At 41.3% G+C, this 24,184-nt stretch overlaps 1 protein-coding gene across 1 annotated transcript in view; it reads left to right on the forward strand.

Annotated features, from left to right (window-relative positions):
* The window catches only part of LOC149316634 (astrotactin-1), a 260,561-nt gene that overhangs the window by 107,153 nt on the left and 129,224 nt on the right, over positions 1-24,184 (forward strand). The window contains exons 4-8 of the mRNA XM_089518325.1: positions 64-237; positions 2,740-2,847; positions 9,119-9,268; positions 12,639-12,806; positions 16,267-16,351. Coding sequence (XP_089374451.1) covers positions 64-237; positions 2,740-2,847; positions 9,119-9,268; positions 12,639-12,806; positions 16,267-16,351 — 685 coding nt within the window. The remainder of the gene's footprint in view (positions 1-63; positions 238-2,739; positions 2,848-9,118; positions 9,269-12,638; positions 12,807-16,266; positions 16,352-24,184) is intronic.

The following is a 24,184-nucleotide window of genomic DNA, read 5'->3' on the forward strand; positions in this document are numbered from 1 at the left end:
TCTCTTTCTTCCCTACTCCCCTTTCTCTTTCCCATTCTTCTTTTTTGTCTCCTTTTCTCAAAGTCTTTGCCTTAAATTCTTCCTGTTCAGGAAGTGACAATGCCAAGCTGTCCTTGATGAACAAGTACAAGGATAATATCATCGCCACCAGCCCTGTGGACTCCAACCATCAACAGGCTACACTGCTCTCTCATACCTCCAGTAGCCAGCGCAAGCGGATCAATAACAAGTCTCGAGGTACCACCTGGAACAGATTCCTTCTGAATGATGTGGGGATAGGGATAGGGATGGGCCCTGCTGGCACAGACCAGTGGGGAACAGGCAGAGATTCCAACAGTCATCAGCCCAAGATTGGACAGCTTGGTCTGGGCTTGGTTGGCTGAAGGCAATCCTGCTCCCCCATTGTTTGTCACCAGCACCTAGCATTCAAGGATATCTTGTCTTTAACATGGAGGTGTTGTTTATGTATTATAGCTCATAGTTACTGAGAAACACATGAGAGTATGACAAAGGTACTTTTTGGGCTACAATGTTCAGAGTTCTTCGGCCAACATAGCCACTGGCCATATCGGTGATGAGTTACAGGGAGTTTGTCTCCAAAAATGCAACCAAACTCTGACACACATTTTCCATGGGTTTTTAAACTCTGTATTCATATGAATATTAATGCTAGAGAACTGTGATAAGAGGTTTCATCCACAGATCCTGTGTCATTCAGAGAGCTGGTTGAGGTAAAATCTCCCAGCAGGCACTGTTAATTCTTTGAAGAAGAGGGTGGCTGTTTTTCAAGACTGATGTATATTGTGCTTCTATCATTTTTTGTAGGTAGTTAGGAGATACCAGTGCAGACACCATTGTTATTGAAGGCCCAGTTGGCAGTCACCAACTGTTGGCAAGTGCTGTTACTGGTGTTGCCTGGGTAAGAACAATTACTTCAGTGAAGGTTGGAGAGAGGTGTTCTGGCCTGGTGACTTGTGCACTTGGTTTGGATCTTGGGAGAAGGACTTCAGGGCCCTGGAGGCTGTTGGTTCTGATGTCAAGGGTGCAATGAATGCCCCATTTTTTAGTCCAGATCTTAAAGGAGCTGCCCAGAATGCTGATCCCAATCTCCTAAATAAATTCAGCACCTTGGATAGCATCTTAAAATTTTTGCCTAAAATGTGGAGCTGATTCACTGCCCAGCTGACACCAGAGCTACCAGCCTCTGCTGCTTCAAGGGCTATTCTGGTCACAAATGTGCAAAGAGCAGAAATAGGGTGTGTTGACTTTGGGATATGAAGCAGACTCAAAGTGAGGCACCCCTCTCCTAAAACAAAAACAACCTAAAGAAGGGTCTGCTCAACATTTCAGGGCTGAGTTTTGTTAAGTCACAGACCAATTTTACTTTTCTATCTGTAAAAAATTAAATTGTAGTGATTAAGTTAATTATGTTGTTTTAAAGAAAAGCCAAATACAGTAAATGACTGGATAATCACCTTAGAACAACATAAACTAGCTCCCAGATTGCCACTGCATTTTTATTTCTAATGAAATGAAAGAGATGAAATTTGGGAGTGGGGATTTACAGGGAAGGACTGGCTAAACTTGTAGTGATGGCAAAATCAGTGGCCCCATCTCTGCTGAGTGGGACCCTTGGGTGTATATAGGCATTTGCCACACTCTTGGACCAACATAGTGATGCTGAATGCTTTATACCATAGCAATAGCAATAGCAGCTTCATTTATATACCACTTCGTACTGCACTAAGCAGTCTTTAAGTGTTTTACAACTGAAAGCTAATTGCCCCCAACAATCTTGGTAGTCAATTTTAGCAACCCCAGAAAAATGCAAGGTTGAGTTGAGCTTGAGTCCCTGGCTGGGACTGAACACACAACCTTGTGGTTTGTGAGTGAGTGGCTGCAGCATAGGAATTTAACCATTGTGCCACCAGGGCTCCATAACAGAAGTAGTGACAGTGCACTGGCAACAAATTAGACCCTGTCTCTGATAATGGCCTCCACATAACAAGAGCTTGTTGCAATATCCTGAGTGTATCCACATCTCAGCCATCTCTCCATTTTAATACATTAAGGCATGTTTCACAGCCTACTGTAACTGAACTTTTCCCCTTTGCTTTGTCTTTTTTCTTGGAAGCCTAAGGCTCAATCTCCATGTCAAATTGAATGAGCTTTTCTCTTTTGTTTTTATTTTAACCCTAAGCAGCCTGGGCAGGTTATGGGTGAAGGAGTCTGCTTAACCTACCCATCCAACTCTCTTTTTGCCATTTTCCAGTCCAAATCACTGTCTCCCAGCTGACTTTTTGCCTGTATGGAAAAATATAGAGAAAACATGTGGTACTTCCACACTTTTTTCTTCTCAGGTGAAAAAGCAGCTTTGGAGGGGAGATTTTGAACTGTAAATTGACAAGGAGGAAAGGATAAGCAGCCTTTTTCAACTATCCTTCCACTCCCCTGTTTTTCAGCCTTGCTTTAAAAATAAAAATTATGAAAGGAAATAAAATATAGAATTCTGTGTAATGTGAGACTGATAGGCCAAAAACTACCTTGAATACAGTCTTTGAGATAAACCCAGTAAAGTCCAGTCTGTAATTTCAGTGGGAAAGTTTGGTACATTGGATAATAAAACCAAAAGGTCTTTGTTGTAAAGCTGTTTGATAATGGCATGTAGAATACAAGGAGAAATTTCACAGCTAATGTTAGCTATTGTTTCCTTTCTATTTTTTTTTTTTTTAAATGTAGCTGGCTCTGCATTTCTGAATCCTGAAGGCGATTCTGGGACAGAGGCAGACAATGATCCCCAGCTGACCTTTTACACAGACCCATCCCGGAGCAGGCGGCGTAGCAGGGGTAGGTGATGGCAGCAGCATCAGGAGGGTGATAGCAGGCGTACTGGGCAAGCGCTTAAGGGAATGTAGTGCTTTCCAGGGCAATGCTTTCAGGCCAGTCAGGGCCAAGCTTGCCTCTTGTGTGGTGATCACATGCCTGGCACTTGGAAGATGCTTCATTTTAACAGTCACTAGGTTCCTTCCAGCTGCTTTCCCCTCACTCTGCTCCCTCCCCCAGAATTTATAGTTATGGGATGTCTTCTCACTCAGTAAAGCTGCCCCTGCAAATTTCCATTCCAACAATACCAAAAGGTGGTTGATGGCATTTCTTCTCCATGTTTTCTGCTCTCCATCAAAACTCCATGGAGCTGAACTGGGGGTTTTGCTCATTTTTTCCCCCTCAGTGTATGATTTGATGCAGAAAGAGTCTCTTCAAGGTAGAAAGTTTGGAAATCTCTGCTCTGGGTAAATGTAGATTTAAGTTAAAACATCACAATGTGAAATCTAAATTATTTGAAGCTTCTCTTTAAGAAGGGCTCCCAGCAGAGCCGACACAATCCATCATCTTTTCCAGACCAATAAACACATTTCTGTGATAGATTTCTCTCTGCATGAGCTGTCTGGATGAGATCTCTGAAACCCAAGCCCTGTCTCATCTCCTTGCAAGTTACAGATCCCTAAGGCACCTGATTCTGGCGTGTCAGGGAACTGGTTGTCATGGAGAAACCAACCCATGGAAAGGACGGAGGAGGGCATGAATTAAATATTTAGAGAATGGCCATCTTCTACTTTGGAGTAATAAATTTTATGGCCAGGCACTGAGTGCTCTTGAATTCAATGATTTGCATATTATATCTCCATATCTTTGAAGCAATGTTGAAAATTTTACAACTTCTCGAAACATTCCTAGAGAATTCCTAGAAATGTTTCATCTTAGCACTACCCTCTTAATATAGCTCAGGTTTTATTTAGGAATAAAATAAAATAAATAAAAATTAAAAAATCAATGGCACCTCAGAACTGCCCCTGTGAAGGCACTGGTGATGAGACCTTGGCTTCAGACTCTGGCCTTGCTGTGCAATCTGTGAAGTGTGAATAAAGGCCAACCTGTTCTTAGGCTGCCTATGACTATTCTGTTGGGGGTGAGAGGGAGTGGAACTGTGAGGTATGCATCAACTGGCACTGAGTTTATTATTTCGCAAATTGAGGGCTGAGCCTTTTAACATGCCATTAGTGTAGATCAAAGGCATTATATAATGCTAGTCTAGTCAGAAGTGCAATAAAAAAGCAGCCCTCTGCTTTCTTGGGAGTTGTTTTTTTCTCTGGTCCAGTGATCCCCAAACTGTGCTCTTTAAGGGAGTTTGGACTTCAACTCCCAGAATCCCAGACTATTGGCCAACATGGCTGAGGCTTCTGGGAGCTGAAGTCCAAAATTTCTTAAAGGGCACAGTTTTGGGACCACTGCTCTAGTCTATTATGCCTGGACACAAGTAGGGTGCAGTGTAACAAAAGCAGACAGATATATAGGACTGAGTCTATGCCAGGCCTGAAGAAGTTATGGCCAGATGTAGTGAGCTACCTGGTGCTTCTCAGGCTCTGTGTTCTATAATAATAATAATAATAATAATAATAATAATAATAATTTTTTTTATTTGTATACCGCTTTTCCACAGATCAAAGCGGTTTACAGCCGTAGAAAACCATTACAACCATAAAAAACCGTTACAAAACATCTCTAGATAAAAACCAATTATACAAAATTTAAAACACAGTCATACAGCAAGGTATGGCATCAATGGCACCAACATACACAATTTCATTTATCAGGGGGGAAGGCTTGACAAAAAAGGAAGGTTTTAAGCCTTTTAAAAATGTTTCTAGGGGGGTCGTCAAATGGAGCTCCTCGGGAAGGCTATTCCAGATTCGCGGGGCCATCACTGAAAAGGCCATCTTTTGTGTTTGTCCAGCCCAGAGATGGCGAACCTTTAGGGAGTGCACCAAGTGCCCAAACTAGAAGGCCTTCTGGCATCAGGTGTTACTCGGTGCTGTAGGCAGAACTTCCAGGGGGCACTACAGGACCTCCAGGGTGGGACTTCTGTCCTCCAGTGGGTGGGACCTCCAGGGCAGGACTTTTTCTCCCTGCCCTCCAGGGCCTTCAGCTGCCTCTCCGGAAGCAGCTGAAAGTCTGGGACTCCCAGGTTTCTCCTCTTCCCTTCCCCCTACCTGACACGAAAAATGGCTTCGCGTGCCATCTCCGGCATTTTATCTTCCTTTTCTACTAAAAATAATATTCAAGCTGCCTAACAACATAATTAGAAACAAATTAAACAATTTAAAATAATGGCACACTGAAAAGATTTTGCAGTTGAAACAAATGGGCTAGGTCAACTAGGTCAACAAATGGGCTAGGTCAGGTCTAGGTCAACTAGAAAATTGAGTAATTTTTGGGGACCCAGCTTGGTATAGTGCTTTTACTGTTGGACTAGGACCCCAGAAGACCAAGGTTCAAATCCCCATTCAACCATGGAAACCATGTGGGTGACAAAGGGCAAGTTACATTCTCTCTGCCTAGGAGGAGGGCAGTAGGAATCCCTTTCTGATCAAATCTTGTTAAGAAAATCTTGAAGGTACATTTTGCATATGTTTAGAAATACTAACTCTTGTTGATAAACACTTTCAAATAAAATAAAATAAAATTATTGCAATTACATTCCAAATCATGACTTCTGTTGTGACAGATGGGCTAATCTGTAGTCTCTCTTTACAATCCGATGGAACCTTCCAGACTTTTAAAATTATTATTATTACTAGTAGTACTTAAAGCAAGCATAGACACTGTTATGACAGAGCAAAAATTGGATCCTTTTGCTCCAGATGTTACCCAGTGCTTGTTGCATAGATGCTAAGCTGTTTCTCAACTGGAGGCCAAACTGGGTTTTAGAATGGGAACTGGTTTGATGGAGAAGAAATGGACACAACACACCACACAGCTTGTTGGGTTGGAAAGAGATGCCTAGGCAGAAAGCCAGACTCTTAATGGCTCTTCGTTTCCAACACTCAGCTATTTTGAGGGCTGACACATAAGGACTTGTAAGACACTGCTGCAGTTTCAGTCTCTATGAAATGGTGGTCATATTGACCTATGGTTAATATTTCAATTGTCTTTTAAAAGGAAAGGCAGAATCTGGTATCATTGTAAGTTGCAACAAAATTACATTAACATCAGCGATAATTTGACCATTATCATGACATCTTGGCTGAGCATTTGATTGGCCAAGTGTCAGTGTTAATAAAAGAACCAATGAGGTATAGGGGCTGCAGTGATGAGCTTATATGTTGAGAATCCCACCTCAAATCTCTATTTTTAGTTATTAAGCAACTTGAGGGAGGTTGGGAGGGAGAGGGCCACCACTGCTATCATTAATAGAATAATTATAACATGCACTCTGTACTTCAGAATAAATAAAAATTCAGAACATTCTGTCTGTGGCCTTATAGTATAATAAGACAAAAGAAAGGAATGGGAAGGAAAGGATAAGGACTGGATAGGAATGGTATATTAATGTTAGGTAGAACCACAGGAAATAGAGGCTCTCAGCAACTATGTAATGCAAACAAAGTTACTGAGTTGTTGTCAAATGTTAAACAGTGGGGCAGAACCTGGGGGGAACACAAGGGGTGCAAGATGTGGAGGTGGTGATCCCTCCTTCTCTTCCTCTTCTCAAACTTTTTTTTATGTGTAAGATTTATGCATGTGTTGAGTTAAAAATTGAATTTACTTAAATAAAACTGTTCTAATTTGAACATTGTTATTTCCTTATAAAATGTTAAAATATGAATATACATGAATGTGGGAATGAAAATACGCACACTAAACAAATTATGTCGAGTGGTGGGGAGCAACATACGCATGTAGATGTAAATGGGGCCCCAAGGGTAAAATGTTTGAGAACCACTGATGGAAGACTGGAAACAGTGCAGAAAAGGCAAGTGTTTAGAAGATGAGAGGCAGCGAAATGAACATTAAAAAGGGTGTTGTTGTTTTTTAAAAAGGTATGTTATATCATGAGAGAGTGCATTAAGCTACAACACGTAGAACAAAAGTTTTGAGGAGAAATCGAAACACAGATTTAAGGCAGCACAAAATCATGTAGAGACTGATAAGTAGCAACAAGAAGATCAAATGTTATATGAGAAAAGCTAATGGTAAAATAAGAAAAAGGCTTGAAAACAATGGAATATAGATCAATCTCAACAAGAGATTAAGAACAGAGACAAAAAGAGCAAGCCAAAGAAAAAGGAGACCTAATAGGAGAATGAACAGAGCACCTTAATCTTGATGGCATGGTAGTCTCTCTTTTCAAAATCAGTAGTGCCTCTAGGAAGGATCTTCTGGAGCCCTTCAGCTATGATGGTGTGCTATCAATTTACTCATGTTACTTCAAAGAGTAACACAAGCAAAAAGAAAAAAAAGATGCAGCTCTTATTTGCACTGAGCAGCATGGAATATGAAGGTTGATTATAGAAGAAAGATTTAAGGCAAGGAAAGAAAAGAATAGGAGGAACAGGAGAAGAAAGGATAGCAAGAGATGATGAGCAAATGCAGTTACTGGTCCTTGTATTTTGGTTTGGTCAAGAGTGAAACCTAACATAGTTTTGAGGGAGGATTTAGTATCAGCTTCAGTTACCTCACATAACTGTTGTATGGGTAGAATACAAATGTGGTAGATACATAAGCAATGCCATTTATTAGGAGAAGTGCATCCAGAGCGACAGAAGCTGACTGTCAGATTTATTTTTAAAGAGGAAAAAATTCTGTTTTTACCTATTCACTTTGAAAATCAAGATTTTAAATGAAGGCCTGTTTGTTTTTTAAAGCAACCCATTTTATTTTCAGTCCGCACTACAAAAGCGAGTCTTCAGACAGTTGTCTAAAACACACACAGACAAGCCATGCTTTTCACATCTCCCATGGCCTGAGGCGGGCTGTATAAGCTGCTAAGCATAAGTTAGTCTAGGCTTCAGGTTTTCCTATGCTACCCTTCCTGCATATTTGATCATTGCTTCTGCCCTGCTGGGACATCATACGGCTGTCAGAGATAGTAGATGGCAGGATGCCTCGACGCCCAAGGGACATGGATAGAGGCTGCCATTCAGGAGTGCGTGTCTGAGACAGTGATAGATCCAGTTTGGGAGGGAGGGGTGAAGTGAAGCCCTCCATGGAGTGTCATAAATCACCCCAAGGAACCAGCCGTCTCTCCACTTGTGGGCTGGTAATGAGGGACACTGCTGTTCGCAGTCATGGTTTAGGGTACAATCTGTCAGCTGGCACTGCTCCTGGAAATTATCCAACCCCATTCCTAAAATCAGTGCTGATAAGGCAAATGTTCATTCAAGATCTGTGTATTTGATGCCAGCCTTCCTCAAAGAGAATGACAGGTCACACCCAGGTCACTGGTAATCCTCTGGGCCTATGCCTGACCTTGCCCTGCTCACCATGCTTTCCTGGCTCTACATCTCATCTCAGGTCTCTGAACTTTCCCTCCTCTTCTCTCCCTGCTCCCACCAGTTAGTTTTCATATCTTTTACTTGCACCAGCCACTGTTCTGAGAGCAGCTTGCTCATGTTCTCAGAGGAAGTTGGTTTTCTTTAGACTGTGGGTTGTGGGGGAGACATACAAGAAGGTAACTAACACACCATAGTGATACCAGGGTTCTGGCAAAGGGCAGCTTAGTGTTTCATGAGTAATAGGATCATTCTCACTGTCAAGAAAGACTTCCAAGATTGGCTCCACTGGTATAAACATGGGCCTTTGAATTTTATGGCAGTGCTATGGGGTGTGTGTCTATGCAAAACAGCTCCTGTGGTGCTTCTGGAGCACGAAACACTTTTTTTGTATATGGCTTTATTCTTTCCAAGGAGCGGTGCTTCTCAGAGTGTCTTGGGCTTCCATTTTAGATGAAACCCGCCCAGATATACGGCCTCCTCTATACTCGAATCATGTGTGTGTTGTTGTTTTTTAAAATATCCAGTACAATCAAAATATAACAAGAGGTCCATCCATTCAAATTTCATAGCAGTTAACAACTTGACTACATATTAAAGCACTTAACCAGAATCTTGGTTGAGATGTTGGAAATTTTTATGATATTGCAATGCATTGTTCATGTAATCAATACCCTCCAATCTTGTTGTTTTCTGTGTTTCACCAATTTCAGTCTCTTCAGTCAAGTGGCTATTGAACCATCTTGTCATGACTTTCACTTCCACTCTCCTTTGCTTTGCCATTTCAGTGGGTTCACCAAGAAGCCCTGTTAGCAAAACTACCCTGACTCTGATCAGTATCACCAGCTGTGTCATTGGCCTGGTCTGTGCCTCTCATGTGAATTGCCCACTTGTAGTCAAGATAACATTGCATGTTCCGGAGCACCTTATTGCTGACGGTAAGTTAACACTGTTCTGCTTGCCGTCTTGGCTGACCAAGGCAGAGAAGCAGCAAACAAGTTTAACTGAGGCCCTGCATGGACCTTTTGAGAAACCTTCTGCCGCAAATATGTTGGATAATCATCTTCTCCCATCAAGGCTTCATTTGCCATCCAGTCTATAACCACCCAAGCCTGGTACACTCCAGTTATGCCATTACTTTATGGCATGGGCCACAAGTTTGATTTGAATTTTTGGAACAAGAATTTCAGAAAAAATAATTCAGCCATTCTAGATTATCTTTGGAGGGTAATGGACCCACCCATCTTTAAGTTCAGATATGCCATAACTCACCCTTACCACAAACAGTTCTTGTTTCTGGGAAAATTAGAAATTAACAGTCACAGTCAGGAGCATAACTAGTCCTATAGATGTGAAGAACAAGACAGAGATTTTACTTGGTGTCTGCTAAATTTGATGAGAGGGCCAGCACACATCCAGTTTAAGCCAAAGTATGAGCTAGTGAGACATAGCAAAGTAATGGAACTGGGAGCCATTTAACAAGTTATTTACTGTAACAGTGAAGCTTGGTAGCTTAGATACTGAGCTGTGAACCAGGATCTCATTATATGACAAACTCTTTGTCATAAGATTATAATCATACTGACATAACTTAAAGAGATGCAAGGGTTGCAAAGATATTGTATATGATGTGCTCTGAATATGCTAAAGCAGAGGATGGGAAATCTCTGTTCCCAAACCTAACTGATCTCACACAGAATCCTGGTCCAATTTTTATAGACATTCTGAACTGCTATATTTAAAAGTTGGCTGTTATTCTGTGTCCTATGCACATTTTAGTTCTGCTTCTCTCCTTGTGTGGGACTCCTGTGTGCAGTTCCCCTCTGTAGCCCTTCTTGGGGTACAATTTAAAATACAAATTGCTTTTCAGAGCATGGAAGTAATGAAGTACAAATAATGTAGCTGCCTGTAACTTAGGGTGGGTAACAGTGAAAAGGATTGAAGGGAATTTTTGCCCCACCCTGTGGTGCAGTATACCAGCATACCTAACAAAATTGGAAGTGATACATTGACACTTCCAGTTTTGATTTTAACTGATTTTAGCTATTTTTCAGGCTTGTTTTCCTGTTGAGGCTATATGGGGGATGAGGAGCAAATCCCAGTGTGTTTGGGCAATAATATCTGAAAACTTTTAAAATGTTATTGTGGGTTTGGGGGGGCTTGAGGAAGCTTCAGAGGGTTACAAGAACCACACCTTGCCCCCCCCCCCCCCATATGCAGACAGCAGACCAAACATTGGCTACTCCTGCTGTAATTAGTTGGAGTGTTGGCAACAAGGATGAACTAAAGATACATCTCAAAACTGAGTTAATTTCAAGTTGTTTTCAAGTAACACTTTTAAAGGACATTTTTATAAGATTTTTCAAGTTTTATGCCATGGTATTATTATTATTATTATTAACCTTTATTTATGAAGCGCTGTAAATTTACACAGCGCTGTACATTCAATCTTTTTAATTAGACGGTACCTTGCCCTCGGGCTTACAATCTAAAAAGACATTACATAAAAGGAGAAGGGAATGGTGGAGGGAAAGGGGATGAGGTCCAGCAGTTACTCTCTACCTCCGAGGCCTGGACCAAGGTAGATGGGCTGGAGGGAGGGCTTGGCTTCATAATGGATGGTTAATCCATTAGTATTTTCTCTCTCAAAAGTGATGGAAAGAAGTAGAAAAGTAAGAAGCTGTGTGACGAGCAATACAACAAGATATTTTCCCTCAAAGAGTCATTTATTTCCAAACACTATATCAAGTAATGGGGTGGGGTGAGGTGGGGGGATTTCCTGATTCTGAAGTTCCTTCAGTAATAATTGGGAGAATGAGAACTGCAGCGTTTAAAGCTCAGCCTGTCTTTATGCTAAAAAGCTTGCAGAAGGGACAGCATGGCTTATGGGTCATAGACCTGCATATTCCTTTCTGAGAGCTGGTTCTAACTTCCCAGAGGGTAGAAACAAATGATCTCCTGTGAAAATGCTGAGTGAGTGCTCATGACTTTGCCAAGCATAGGCCTCCTCACCTTCTGTTTGCAGAGAGAGGGAGTGGGAGAGAAAGCATAGTAAGATAACGGTGACGTTGCACCAATATTCCCTTGTAAATGAACAGTCAATATGAGTTTTAGCTTAAGAATCCAGCACTAAATGCAAGTATGACCTCATGGAGGTGGTAAATCTGCCCCTGGGCCATAGCATATGTGTTGCATGACTGAGCGTCCTCCTGTACCTAATAATAATAGAACCTTCCCATTGAAAAGCAGATGTCAGATGGAAGTAAGGATTGAACTCCTGTTGTACTGATTTTCATTTGCCTGAAATTATTTTGTATGGAAATATATTCAGTCATGTGATCACCTACCTGTAGTCTGAAGTGGAACATAGACATAGGTTTACTGCTTCAATGAGAAAGAAGCAGGTTTTAGATCTGGTTAGTTGAAAGCAGAATAGTAGTACCACAGGCAGTTGGGATTTGGTAAGGAGATCTGATTTTTTCAGTAACCTGAGACTCATTTGAGAGAGGAAATTGGTTTTCTTAGTAGAAGATTTAGGACTTGAACAAATTATGAGGATCTCAGTCCAGACATGTAATGTTGTCCATAATAAAACTTCTGCGCTTTCATTTTCTTGAAATTGTGAGTCCAGATTTACTTTGCTTTAAACAAGGTCATTGTACAGGACACTTTTTAAGCACTCAGCTGTACCTGTATGGTACAAGGGAAGACTGCAGCTCTCATCAGTGTTAGCTAGCATAGTCACTAGTGAGGGATAATGGGAATTATCATCCAACTGCTTCAGTACAGTGGGATGAAATTATTTATGTCAGATCCCAAAACAACCATGTTGCTTTTCTCATTCCCCTCAAATACTCAGGGAGTGGTTCTTCCACACATGATCATTGGGAATGTGTGAACCAACCCTGGAAGAGATACTTATAGGAGTATTTCCAGAAGAAAAGATATGCTGAAACCATTAAATGCACTCTGCCTTCTGATCAGACACTGGAATCCATTTGTCATTTGAGGAGACGGTTGGGGTTCGGAAGTGGTTTGAGAGAAAGAACTCTTGTATATTTTGACATATGACATTTAAAATGGTTTTTAAACCTACTTTGGCACAAATGCTTGTTCACATCTAAAGTTTTTTTTTATTATTTGTCTAACTTTAACAGTGAAGAGAGATTTATAGGAAAGGGCAAGGGGAATGCAGGTGTGGTGGGGTCAGATCAGAGGAAATTTAGACTCCACACATGAAAATATCCTGAATGAAAGTCTTTGAATGCTACATTCCCACCCACCCCCAATTTTTGTGTTCTTTTTTAGGGAGCCGGTTTATCTTGCTAGAGGGCAGCCAGTTGGATGCCAGTGACTGGTTAAATCCTGCCCAGGTGGTTCTATTTTCCCAGCAAAATTCCAGTGGGCCCTGGGCCTTGGACTTGTGCGCCCGACGTCTTCTTGATCCGTGTGAACATGAGTGTGACCCTGATACTGGTAGGTGGGGGAAATGTGAAAATTGAGGTAGAATGTGAAAATTGGGTTGACTGAGGGGGATTGTCTCTGCATGTGTGACTTACAGAATCCAGAAAACTTACATGCAAAAATTATATGATTGTACAGAGCTGTCTTATATTACTTTGTTTGGCACTGAGCCCTATTCTTTTGTCTTCTGGGAAAGGTCTTTCCTGCTACCAGATATATTTTAACTGGAAATGCTTGAAATAGAGCCTTAAATCTTATATACTCAGTTAGGAGGAGATTCTTGTGATCTAGCTTTTTTGGTTAAAAAAATAAAAATTAGAGTGCTGCCAGAATCCACCTCCTACTTTGACAGCCACCACCCATATGGTGCTTGGCTCCACCCTTTCAGTTTAAAGACTAGCATCTCAGAGGACTAGTCAGCCCTACTATCCTCTGCATCTCCTGCATGTGCTCCCAAGTGACACCACTTCTACCCTTTGGAAGCGTAAGTGATTCACTTGCCTGTATCTGCATTCTGCTACAGAGCTAGCTGGCATCCCATTTATTCACAGCCATCTGCTGTGGCAGCTGCCAACCCCAGCAGGGCTCTCAAAGGGAGGGTGTCAAGCACCCTCATGTGGGGGGGCGGGAGTATTTCTAAATTCACAGGTTTTTCTCAATGTTCTGGAGAAAAAAAATGTGTCAGTTCTTTTTTAAAAAATGAAAAAAGAGCGCTTCTGTCAAGCCTTTTGTTCTTTTGCTGTATCCTGACCTGATTGCTTTGTAGACTGATTGTTTTCACAAAAGTTAGCACTGCAGATTCAAGTCAGACCCCAAGCCAGATCTTTCACAGTCAAAGGCAATGCCTGGTTATTTGTTCTGTTTTGTGTGGAAGAACTTAAACTACAAACCAGACACCATTCCCCCTCATTCATTGTATCACCAAGATTGCTGGTTTGAAGGTAGGAAAGATGTTACTACAGGACCTTCAAGACAACAGGGGGACATATCTAGGCCAATGTTGTTGTTTTTTCCAGCTTGGCTCCACTTCTGTTCTACCTCCATGTATCATTCTTGCACATACCCAAATGGTTGCTGCCTGCTGCTGTGGGCAGAAACCTGCAGACTGGGGCATTAAACCAACATTGCCATTCAAAAAGAGGATAGAGCAAGATGCCTCTGATGTAGTGGGAGAAAGCTCATTAAAATAAACCAAGAGCTCTTTCAAAATTAGATTGTGGTGATGAAACGGGGATGAGGCTCTTCCAAAACTTTGTTGAGAACAAACTAGGCATGTTTATTGGAGGGCACTGACCTCCCCAGAGTCTTGGAGAGAACATCACTTCCCTTCCTGGAACTTTGCATCCCAACTATCACCTGAACAGTTTAATCCTCTACCATTTAAGAATCATAGTTCTACTGAAAACCCTTCTATCAAGAGAGCAGGAGATTTGGAAGAACTACTGTAGTTCCCTACTGATTCCTCCTGTATGGATTCATACAGCCTGCTAATCCTCTCCTGCCTTTGTGCTTAAATGTGTACACTATTCTGTTTTGCTGGATTCTGCAAGATGATATTACTTAGCCCCGTTCAGTGATCCTTGCTTGTAGGATTGCTAACTTCTAGTTGGTTAGTTTCCCTCATATCCTGTTAACAGCGGCCAAGAAATGAAGCAGGTGAAACTTTTACCTTAAGTCCTGAGACAAGTCATATCATAAAAGCTGTCTCATACTGGTTAATAATATCTCTTTTCCACTGAAAACATTAAATTTGTTTTAATATGAAGGCTTCTAATAGTGTATCTTATTAATACCACTGGGAGTGTTCATGGCCTGTTATATAGAAAATATCCTCTATATTTATGCCAACTGAAGTTTAAAAACACAACAAAGAACCTTGCTGGATTGGACATTAGTTTTGCTTAAAAGATGCACACATTTTTGGGGCTATCTTTCCACAATAAGCATTATTTTATAGTTCTGACTGTGTTATGCATCTGTTTCATCCTTGCAGAAGCAATGGTTGACATTGGATGCAGTCTCCAGGCACTGTCATTCCTCCATTCTACCCTATGGTATAACCTATGTTGCAGGAAAGAATTGTTGTGACCTTGGGTATAGGTTGCCTCACTCTGAATAAATCCTTGGGCAGTGGTTTCAGTATCCAATCTCAGTTCTTACCTTAACAAAAACGCCACTCCATGTTCATCCCTTCTCTTTTTTCTTGTTTTAGCAACCCGAGTCTTTTTCTCCCCTTTGTCTGAAGAACATACCAGAAACTTGCTCTTTTTTAATGCAATTTATCAGTAATTTAGAGGAGGTGGCAGAGAACAGAACCAACCATTTTCTTGCTCCATAGCTTCCTACTCTCTGTCTCCCTCTGCTATAAACCTCTCTTGGAGCCCCATCTGTTTTTCCTCCGCTGAGTTACCTGGCTAAAGCAAAGACCACTGAAGGGGTAAAGAGTGAATCCTGTAACGTATGGTGACCTTTAAAGGCCTCAGACACAAAAATACAACATCTGTTGTTTTTTTGTTTTTTTCAACTGATTTTTTTTAAATTGCTTGTCCAATCTGTCCCATTTCGCATTAGTAATTTTCTCTAATATGTGCATTTAGGAGTACTATTTCCCCTAAAGTATGCATTTTACAGGCAATTTCCCCTAATGAGTACACTTCTGAATGCATTTTTAAAACTGAGAACTGCAGCACAAAATTCTTAGAAGTGGGAAAACCGAAGGGCGACTGAATTCTGGTTTCTCTAGTGGCTTGGGAAGTGTAAACGAATGAAAATCTCCCACATCCCTGCTCATGTAATGCTAATTTATTTACAGAATTGTTAATTTATTTACAGAAGCAATTGAGAAAATGGTTTACCCAAATCTCAAGCATCAAGAAGTGACAGACTTCAGACGAAGAATTATGATATACTCAGTATACATTAGACAAGAAACACAATTTCTTTAGCACTATTTGACATTCTCATTGAGAAGCAGAAAGCATTTAATGCCAGTGCTTTTGGAAGGGACTTTTGAGGGGAATGGAGATTTTGGCAGAATTCCTTTAAAAAATAATAAATTTTAACATTTTTCTTTGATTGCTTCAAATAATGTAATTTATAGTTATGTGGTCAACAATTACAAGGTTCTTGACATTCTAATAATCACTAATCAATATATGTGCATGCAGATATATCCTGTTGGTGTTCCTCCATCTTTTAGATAATTTTGCTTGCCGTTTTTAATACCTGTCAGTTAACAAATTTTTGCAACAAAGTGACCAGAATTGTACAGTGTTCCAAACGTGACCTCACTGGGACATATAACAGGCCATGTATTGTTTCTAATTCTTCTCCCAACAATTCTTAGCACAGCATTAGTCTAGTTACAGTGCTGCCACAGGAACTGATAGCCACAAACCCAATGTCTCTTTCCTGGGGAGCCCACAACCTATTTTATTTATTTTCCTATTTTTGTTTGTTCTTCCTTTTCTAGGTGACTGCTTTTGCTATGAAGGTTACATGAAGGATCCAGTGCACAAACACCTTTGCATTAGGAATGAATGGGGCACAAACCAAGGGTAAGTGATCTTTACTGGTCTTTGGTATAATTTCTTGGCCTGAGCAAAAAGGATAGGGGTATTTGTTTGTTTCTTTTGTCAAGATCCAGGCTCCCAGGGTGGAAGGTACATATTGTGCCCTTAAGGATGAATTCTGGGAGATTTATTCACTTATTGAAACTAATGTGGTCAGAAAGCCTGTAAAAGATCATTAACCCAGGAGACAATCCATAGTTGGAGAAAGAGCCCAGAGAGGTCGGTGGGAAGTGCCCCACATTGGCTTGGACTAAAGATTGACCTGAGCCAGCCGATTTTTAGCATGGCAGGAGGAAAGTTTGGTGCTGAGGACTTACAATAGTCATTCTCAGCCTTTGATCCTCCTGATGTTTCAACTGTCAGAATCCCTGACCATTGGTAAAGCTGTGTGTGCCTTCTGACAGTCCAGAAAATCTGGGAGAGCAAAGGTTTAGGTCCCCTGATTTACATAGTTCCAAGTCTGTAAAAGTGTTCCTTGTTTGGTCTCTGCAACGGGAGGGTGCAGACTCAAGCCTTGCCTCCTCTGTATGGGCTTGTACAGACAGGCCAAAATAAAGCTGCTTCAGGTCACTTTGGAGGTATGCTGTTTAAATGACACACGCATCTTAAGAGGCCAGAAGCTGCGCCAAAACTGCGCTACAGTCCTTAGGACTGGAGCATGGCTTTGGCACAGCTTCTGGCCTCTTAGGACACAGGCATCATTTAAACAACATACCTTCAAAATGACCTGAAGCAGCTTTATTTTAACCTGTCTGTATGGGTTCTATGTGTCCCTGAAAGTCCTCCTCATTAGTCTTAAGATACAGGGGAATATTTGGCTGCTATTGCTTAATGGTTAGCAGGGACCACAAAACTGTTTTTTTAAGGAGGGCTGGGGCTCAGTACTAATAGTCAAGTTGCTATTACTTTTGCCTACTTAAAGTACTTGTGAAGGTAAGGCAAATTACTTTTCTAAACCATTATCCTTCAAACATCCTTAAATTTGAAGACTCTTAAAATCACATTGAGTACTTAGAAGTGTCACCCATGTATGTCCTGCAGCTTACTCCCACATAAGTGTGCATAGGATAGATTGAAGACAGCTTTTATTTTTCCTGGGAAGAAGATATAATTACAATAGTTATATTAATATTTCTTAATGTTTGATCATTTAGTACTTTTGATTGACACTGCTTGAGAAGGCTCAGGTACATAGGAGTTGTGGTGATCCAGTGTTGCCAATTGTTTGGGTTGGGGGGAGTATTCAGCTACCCGGCCTGTTCTTGGGGGCTTGAACCTCCCTGCCGCCACCACCCCCCTTTCCAGGCTCCACCGTGGCAAGAATTAGGGAGATTCAACATGCTCGGAGTCCACAAATTGTAATCATTGGCCTGTTACAGACTGCCAAAATAAAGCTGCTTCGGGTCTCTTTGGAGGTATGCTATTTAAATGATGCATGGGTCCTAAGAGTCCGGAGGTCGCACCAAAGCCACACTCCATTCATAAGCACCAGAGTGCAGCTTTTGGTGCAGCTTCCGGATTCTTAGGATGCATGCATCATTTAAATAGCATACCTCCAAAGAGACCCGAAGCAGCTTTATTTTGGCAGTCTGTAACAGGCCATTGTCTTTACCTGTGCCATAAATCAGACTTAGCATTAACATGATTCCAGGGCTTGGCCCCAGTGAGTTCCAACACAAAAATTAAGAATTGGAGTTTCTTTGGGTGAAACGCCCAGAGGATAGTGCATTTTTATTTATGGGGCTGCTGCTTTTAAGAATTAATTTGTGTAGACTCTCTTTTGTAACCTCATCCTGGACTCACAGTGAAGTTGAAATCAGATGAGCAATGAAATAATGTTTCTGTGTCACCACACTGAATCTGTAAAGTTCATATTTCTACTGAACAGAGATCCAAACAGCTAAGTATTCATTGATTGTAGACCATAGCTTGTAGGTCTTGAGTAGAGAATAGAGGGAAATGTGAGATCACTGTTTTTACTAATTTAGTTTTTAATGTTGATCGTCTCTCTCTCTCTCTCTCTCTCTGTGTGTGTGTGTGTGTGTGTGAGAGAGAGAGAGAGAGAGAGAGAGAGAGACCACACTGCCCTCTCGTGTCCAGTAGAAGCTTACACAGAGTATAGATAAATTCGCTAAACTTCTCCACCTCATAGGAGAGCCAAGCTGTTATTCAGAGAGTTCACTCAGAGAACAAAGGTGTGTGTACAAACATAAAAATAACTATTAAAAGTATTTTTTAAAATAACAGTGAGCAATATTAAAGAATAAACATATTTCAGTTTTTAAAAGAGCATAAAGCTGCACCAAATAAAAGAAGCACAAAAAAAGTGAGGAGTTCCTCTTTCCTATACTCCTTCTCTGTTTACTGTGGCCAAAAATGAGCCCTGTTGACTTTGGCAGGAGGGAACGTGGCAGAACCATTGAAGGAACAGGGATGAGGTGGGCTGTTGATTGTCTATTTATCTTGCATGGCAGGGGATTGGACTGGATGGCCCTTCTGGTCTCTTCCAACTCTATTATTCTATGATTCTATGATTTGTATCATTTTAAGATAAAAGTATGGCCTGGAAGGAATTACAGCACAGTGCTGAAGTGCATCCTTTGCATGTAAAAGGTTTCCGATTTGATTCTCTGGCTGGGCTAGTTTGACTCAGCATAAGGCAGCCGCATACATTCAGTCATGCCATGTCAAGAAAGGACAGCCTAGCTGAGGCTCTTCAAAGAGTGAAAACTCAGTTGGAAGGGAAAACAGATTAAAGACAGTGGTGACAGGGGAGAAAAATAAAGAGGAATTACACTATTTCTGGGTATATATTTCACAACGAATGAGAGTAGGAAGGGAGAAACCATTCTCAGAGAAAACAGGATTTTGTCTTGGAAGTTCCATGCTACAACTAGAGCCAGCATCAGTTCCTTGACTGAAATGGATCTGCCTATTTTTCTCCCCAACAAATGGCTATGTGTCCATCAATTAATTAAATTGGCTCCATGTGGATCCATACTGGAAAAAAATATATGGTGGCCCCTGGGCTAGCAGACTATAGAGAGCCCCTGGTCTCTAAGCTTTGAATTCAAATAATAATAGTAAAACATGATAATATTTGTTTTTAATGGAAGCAAAAGACTTGTACAGTCATCTTCACCTATTAATTTTATGAGGAGGTCTCCCTGAACACAGTAGATTGTAGGACTGCACTGTGCCATGGGGCTTCCTTTCTTTCAGCTTCTGACATTCACAGAAATGTGGACCTTGGCATATAGTAGGGTCAGGAAAATATAGCCCTCCAAATGTTTTGAACTTCCTTTCCCTGAAGAAGAGAGCCAAAAGTTTTTCATACCTTGTATGGAAAAATCATGCACACTGTACAAATGCCAGAAACAAAGTACTTTGAAATAATTCATGTGTGGCATTTCAAGGGTGGACCTAGAAAACTGAGATGATGGGCCCTGGGTTGCAACCCATTTAGTCAATACATTACCTGCCACTGGCAAGAGGCATCTGTCATTGGTTGGATTCCCATTTTAAGACATTTCCGTACATGAGGCCTAGTAAATGTTTTGCCTAAACCTGTTAGCTTTGGTTTGTTCTTGGATGGGTGACTGCCAATGAATATCAGGTGCAATGGGCTATATTTCAGAGGAAGGAACTGGCAAAATCTGAGGTTTCTTTGCTTTAGAAAACCCTATGAGAATACATGGGGTCACCATAAGCCAACAGGCAACTTGAAGGCATGTTTACATGCACGCCCAAAGCCTACTTGGGCTAAAAGGTAAATTACAAAAGCCCTCTTTTTCACTTTCAATTCCAGGTTAACAATCACACATTTCTGGTCACAGCAGAATCTAAATCTCCCATGCACCTGAAAAGTACCCTTAAATTAAGGAGCAGTCTATATGTTACAAGAGAAATGCATTAAAGCGTATCTTGACACCATTGCTCTGTAGTAAGGCATCCTCAGGAGGGTGTGCTTTACTGTGGATTAGCAATGGAGTTGGAAGTTCTCCTAAACCTTCCCTGCCTGACACTCCCACTTAAAGTTGACTGCCTCCAGTGGCTTTTACCCCAACCAAGGTTCTAGCTTCTTTTAAATTCACAATTACCGATTGGAATTTGCAGTGAGACTGGAGGGGAAGGGAGCAAAGAACAAAGAGAAATGTGAAGAAAAAGTTACATTTTCATTGCCAGTTTGCTTTTCTCAAAGATGCTTTGCAGTGGAGAAGTATCCATCAGGCTAACATTACTTGGCTAAATTCTCCATAAAATGTTTTGCCTTCATTTTGGAAAGAGATGAGGACAAATCCTAGTAAATGGGGGGAATCTTGAGGGGGACACTGAATTTGAAGATACTTGTTTTCAATGTAAAACCATTCTTTTAACATCAAGCTATTTCTCCTAATGTTCAATGGCAATCTGTGCTCATTAGAAGTCTCTCTCTCTCTCTCTCACACACACACACACACACTGGCAGTAGAGAAAAGAGGTTGGAAATAACATGGTTAAAGTTACACAACATGTTTGCTAATCTTTATTTTGATTAATATGAGGTGACTATAGTTACTTATAATATTTTTTCTGAAAGTGATATTAATTCTACCTTTTTTTTAAGTAACAAATAATATTTGTCCATTATTTCAAAACACTTGGAAGAGGTTCATTTTAGATTGTTCATCATTTTTGGATTTTGTACTGATTTATTTTTAAAATACAGAAATAAGACATTAGTAACATGTACTAATAGTAATATAATGTTGCTTTATTTTAGCCAAAAAATAAATCTATTTTCAAAAACAGGACTTTCTAAAATTCACTTTCTGATTTTTCCTTATCTGTTTCATTTGGAGCGGTTTGATGTGGTTTTGGGAGGGTTCTGGAACTAGAAAAAATAGCTACTGATTAATGGTGTTTGCCCACCCTGGTATACAATGACCCTGCACAATGGAAACAGTAAGTACAATAACAATACTGGAAATTCAGGTCTTGCATGTTGACATTTTTATAAAGTGTGAATGAAGAAATAACAGGAAGAAAGATCACAGGCAAGGTTGTATCGGGATGTAAGAGAAAGAAGATATGACCAGGAAGGACTTGGAAGGGAAGGATAAGCTTGTACTGGATCAAGAATCAATCAGGAAGCCATTTAGAGAGGTGAGAATGCTAGACAGGACCACAATTTTGTCAGAAGAGTCCTTGATAGAAGTCAAGGGACCAAGGATAACAGAGGAAGTACACCCCAGCTGCACATTCCACATCAAGAGAACACCAGAGCACAGTACGATTGTGTAGGTAAGAGATAACCAGAGGGCAGAGTCTTCACCAAGGGGATACTAAACAAGGAGTTTAGCAAGAGCCAGTCTGATTCAGGGAGGGCTTTTTATTATTGTTGTTACAGGTTGAGTCTTGTCTATCCAGAATGCTTGGGATCAGAAGGGTTTTGAAATTAGGAATTTGTCAGATTTTGGAATATAAGTATTGCTGTATTTAGAATACAGCAGCTTTGGGGAGCACCCTGCAGCTGTTTTCCCCACCAAGACATCACTATTGCCTTGGGCTCCCTGAGGTGAATGTCTGGAGGAGGTAAACCTCTCCTGCAGGCAGTGGCTCATGGCTGCCATCACTATGGAGGGGTAGTTTACTAGCAAGTACCTGGCCACAGCTGTCACTGCCTCCTCCTGTTCCTTTTCTGCCAGCATGGCACTTTGCTCCTTCATCTGCGTCAGTGGGATCAGCCGGGGTAAAGACTCGAAGCTGCAAGTCAAGTTCTCCTGTGACAGCAAGCAGCTCTTCTTCCTTGATATTCACCTCCCACACCCCAAGCACTGGCTCCTGGTATTGTAGGAACAGGAAGAAACACCACTTGCCATCACAAGGGAATTTGACTTACAGATTGAGTTCTTGGCTCTGGCTGATCCTGCTACCACATATGAAGCAGCAAAGCACTACACTAGTGGTTGAGGAAGAGGAGGAAGCAGTTGCAGCCAGGACTCAGTAGTATAATCGCTACCACTGTCACCTCTCCTCTGGGGCACTGCAGCTGATTCTGTGCACTTACCCACCCAAGACGCCATGGTAGCCATGAGCTGCTGCTTGTGGGAGATGGGTATCTCCTTCTTTGGACACTTGCTCATTTTGCTATCAGGGAGCTGGAGGTGTCATCATTGTTATTGCTGCCTGTGTGAGAGGAGTAATATCTGTGAGTCACTTTCCAGAGTTGTTCACTCATCCTGCAAACGCGGGTGGTTGGATGCATTTGGACTGAGGAAGAGCAGAAGAGCCCTGGTGGTGCCAAAGTTGACAGTGATTACTGGCTTCCCATCTACAGAATACTTAGGTAGGAAAGACACTGATTGGGCACTGATTGGCATCTGAGATCTGGAGGTGGAAGAGGAGAGAGGAAAGGGGAACTGTTGGTGTGGGTGTGTCTCCTCACAAAGCTTGGAGGAGTAGCACTAGCAGTCACCACAGCTGCCACTTGTGCAGAGTAGCCTGCAAACTCAGCCATGTTATCTCCCACCCTTTTGTCTGAAGGATGCATGGCTGTGGCTTGCTGCCACTTCTGCTGCTACCCTGTCATGTTGATGCTCAAAACGTTGTGGATTTTGGTAGATTTCAGAATGCAGAACGTCGAATAAGGGAGAATGTATTATTATTTAATTCTCTATATTGAAACACATTTTAAAAACAGTGCCATATTGTTGAGTACAATGTCTCAATATTTGAAAAACACATCCTGTTTTCATGTCACAACATGGTTTCCATGATGCAAATTAAGCATAGGGAGAAACACCCCCTGACCTATTTCTAACCTTAGTTGATTCAGTTTTTGGGTTTTAGCTTCATTTGTTGTATTAATAAGAACTGAGAGCTTATGGTGACAACTGCACACACACAGACGTTATGTCAGTCCTCCTTCCAGGAATGTTTGTCTTACAGCTTGTTTCAAAGCTTGTGGATTAATTAAAACAAAATAAATAACTAAACACTTTCTTTTGCTTTAAACATCAAATGATTACTTGTACTGAGTCTTCTGGCTAAACCCAGGCACAGTTTAAGGATACATACAGAAAATTAGAAGCCTGCATCTGATGAATGGACTGGATTTGCTTCAGTTCATAAGGGCACCCCCAGTAGATTCATATATATTTTCTGGCCATCAAGAATCAGGGCTTGTTACCCCAGAGAAAGGACAAAATGGCTTCTTATTCATAGTATTTGTGACTCATATAAAGTGGGATTTCTGCACCTACACAATGCAATTTTTGGCATTTCTAAAGCTGTAGAGCTAGTGTTTGGGTGGTAGCCCCTTCACCTTAGGTATACAGGTTGCCTTGCTTTTCATGCCTCAGTTCTTTTTTGTCCACCACAACAGTAGCATCGATTACAGCTTCTCTTTAGCATCTTCGTTCACTTTTCACTTGGATAATTTCCTGACTATTCTGTTTTAACTTCACTGTTTTTGACCTGGAATTCTCATTCATAGCCTTCAAACCCTTAGCTTCCTTTAAACCCTGCTCTACTTGTCAGGGGGAAATCCCAGAGAAGGATGGACACTTTATGTGCCTCCTTTGCTGTGGGGAAATGCACAACATGGCTGCCTGTTCCCATTGCCAGGCCTTCGGTGCCCAGGTCCACTGGAACATCTTCCATCTGAATGTGCTCCACTGGAAAAACACTCTTAGAGCCCTGGCCTTGGCTGTAAAGTATATGGCTGTGAATATGGCATTGGTATCACTGGCAAAAACCCAGACCTCAGAAAGACTGCTGGGTTCATTTATATGGGCAGTGATCAAATAGTCAACCACGGAAACAACTCCAGGTACC

The sequence above is a fragment of the Sceloporus occidentalis genome, unplaced genomic scaffold (genome assembly GCF_023333645.1).
Source record: "Sceloporus occidentalis isolate IW3139 unplaced genomic scaffold, rSceOcc1.0.p SCAF_3, whole genome shotgun sequence".
NCBI classification, from domain to species: Eukaryota; Metazoa; Chordata; class Lepidosauria; order Squamata; family Phrynosomatidae; genus Sceloporus; species Sceloporus occidentalis.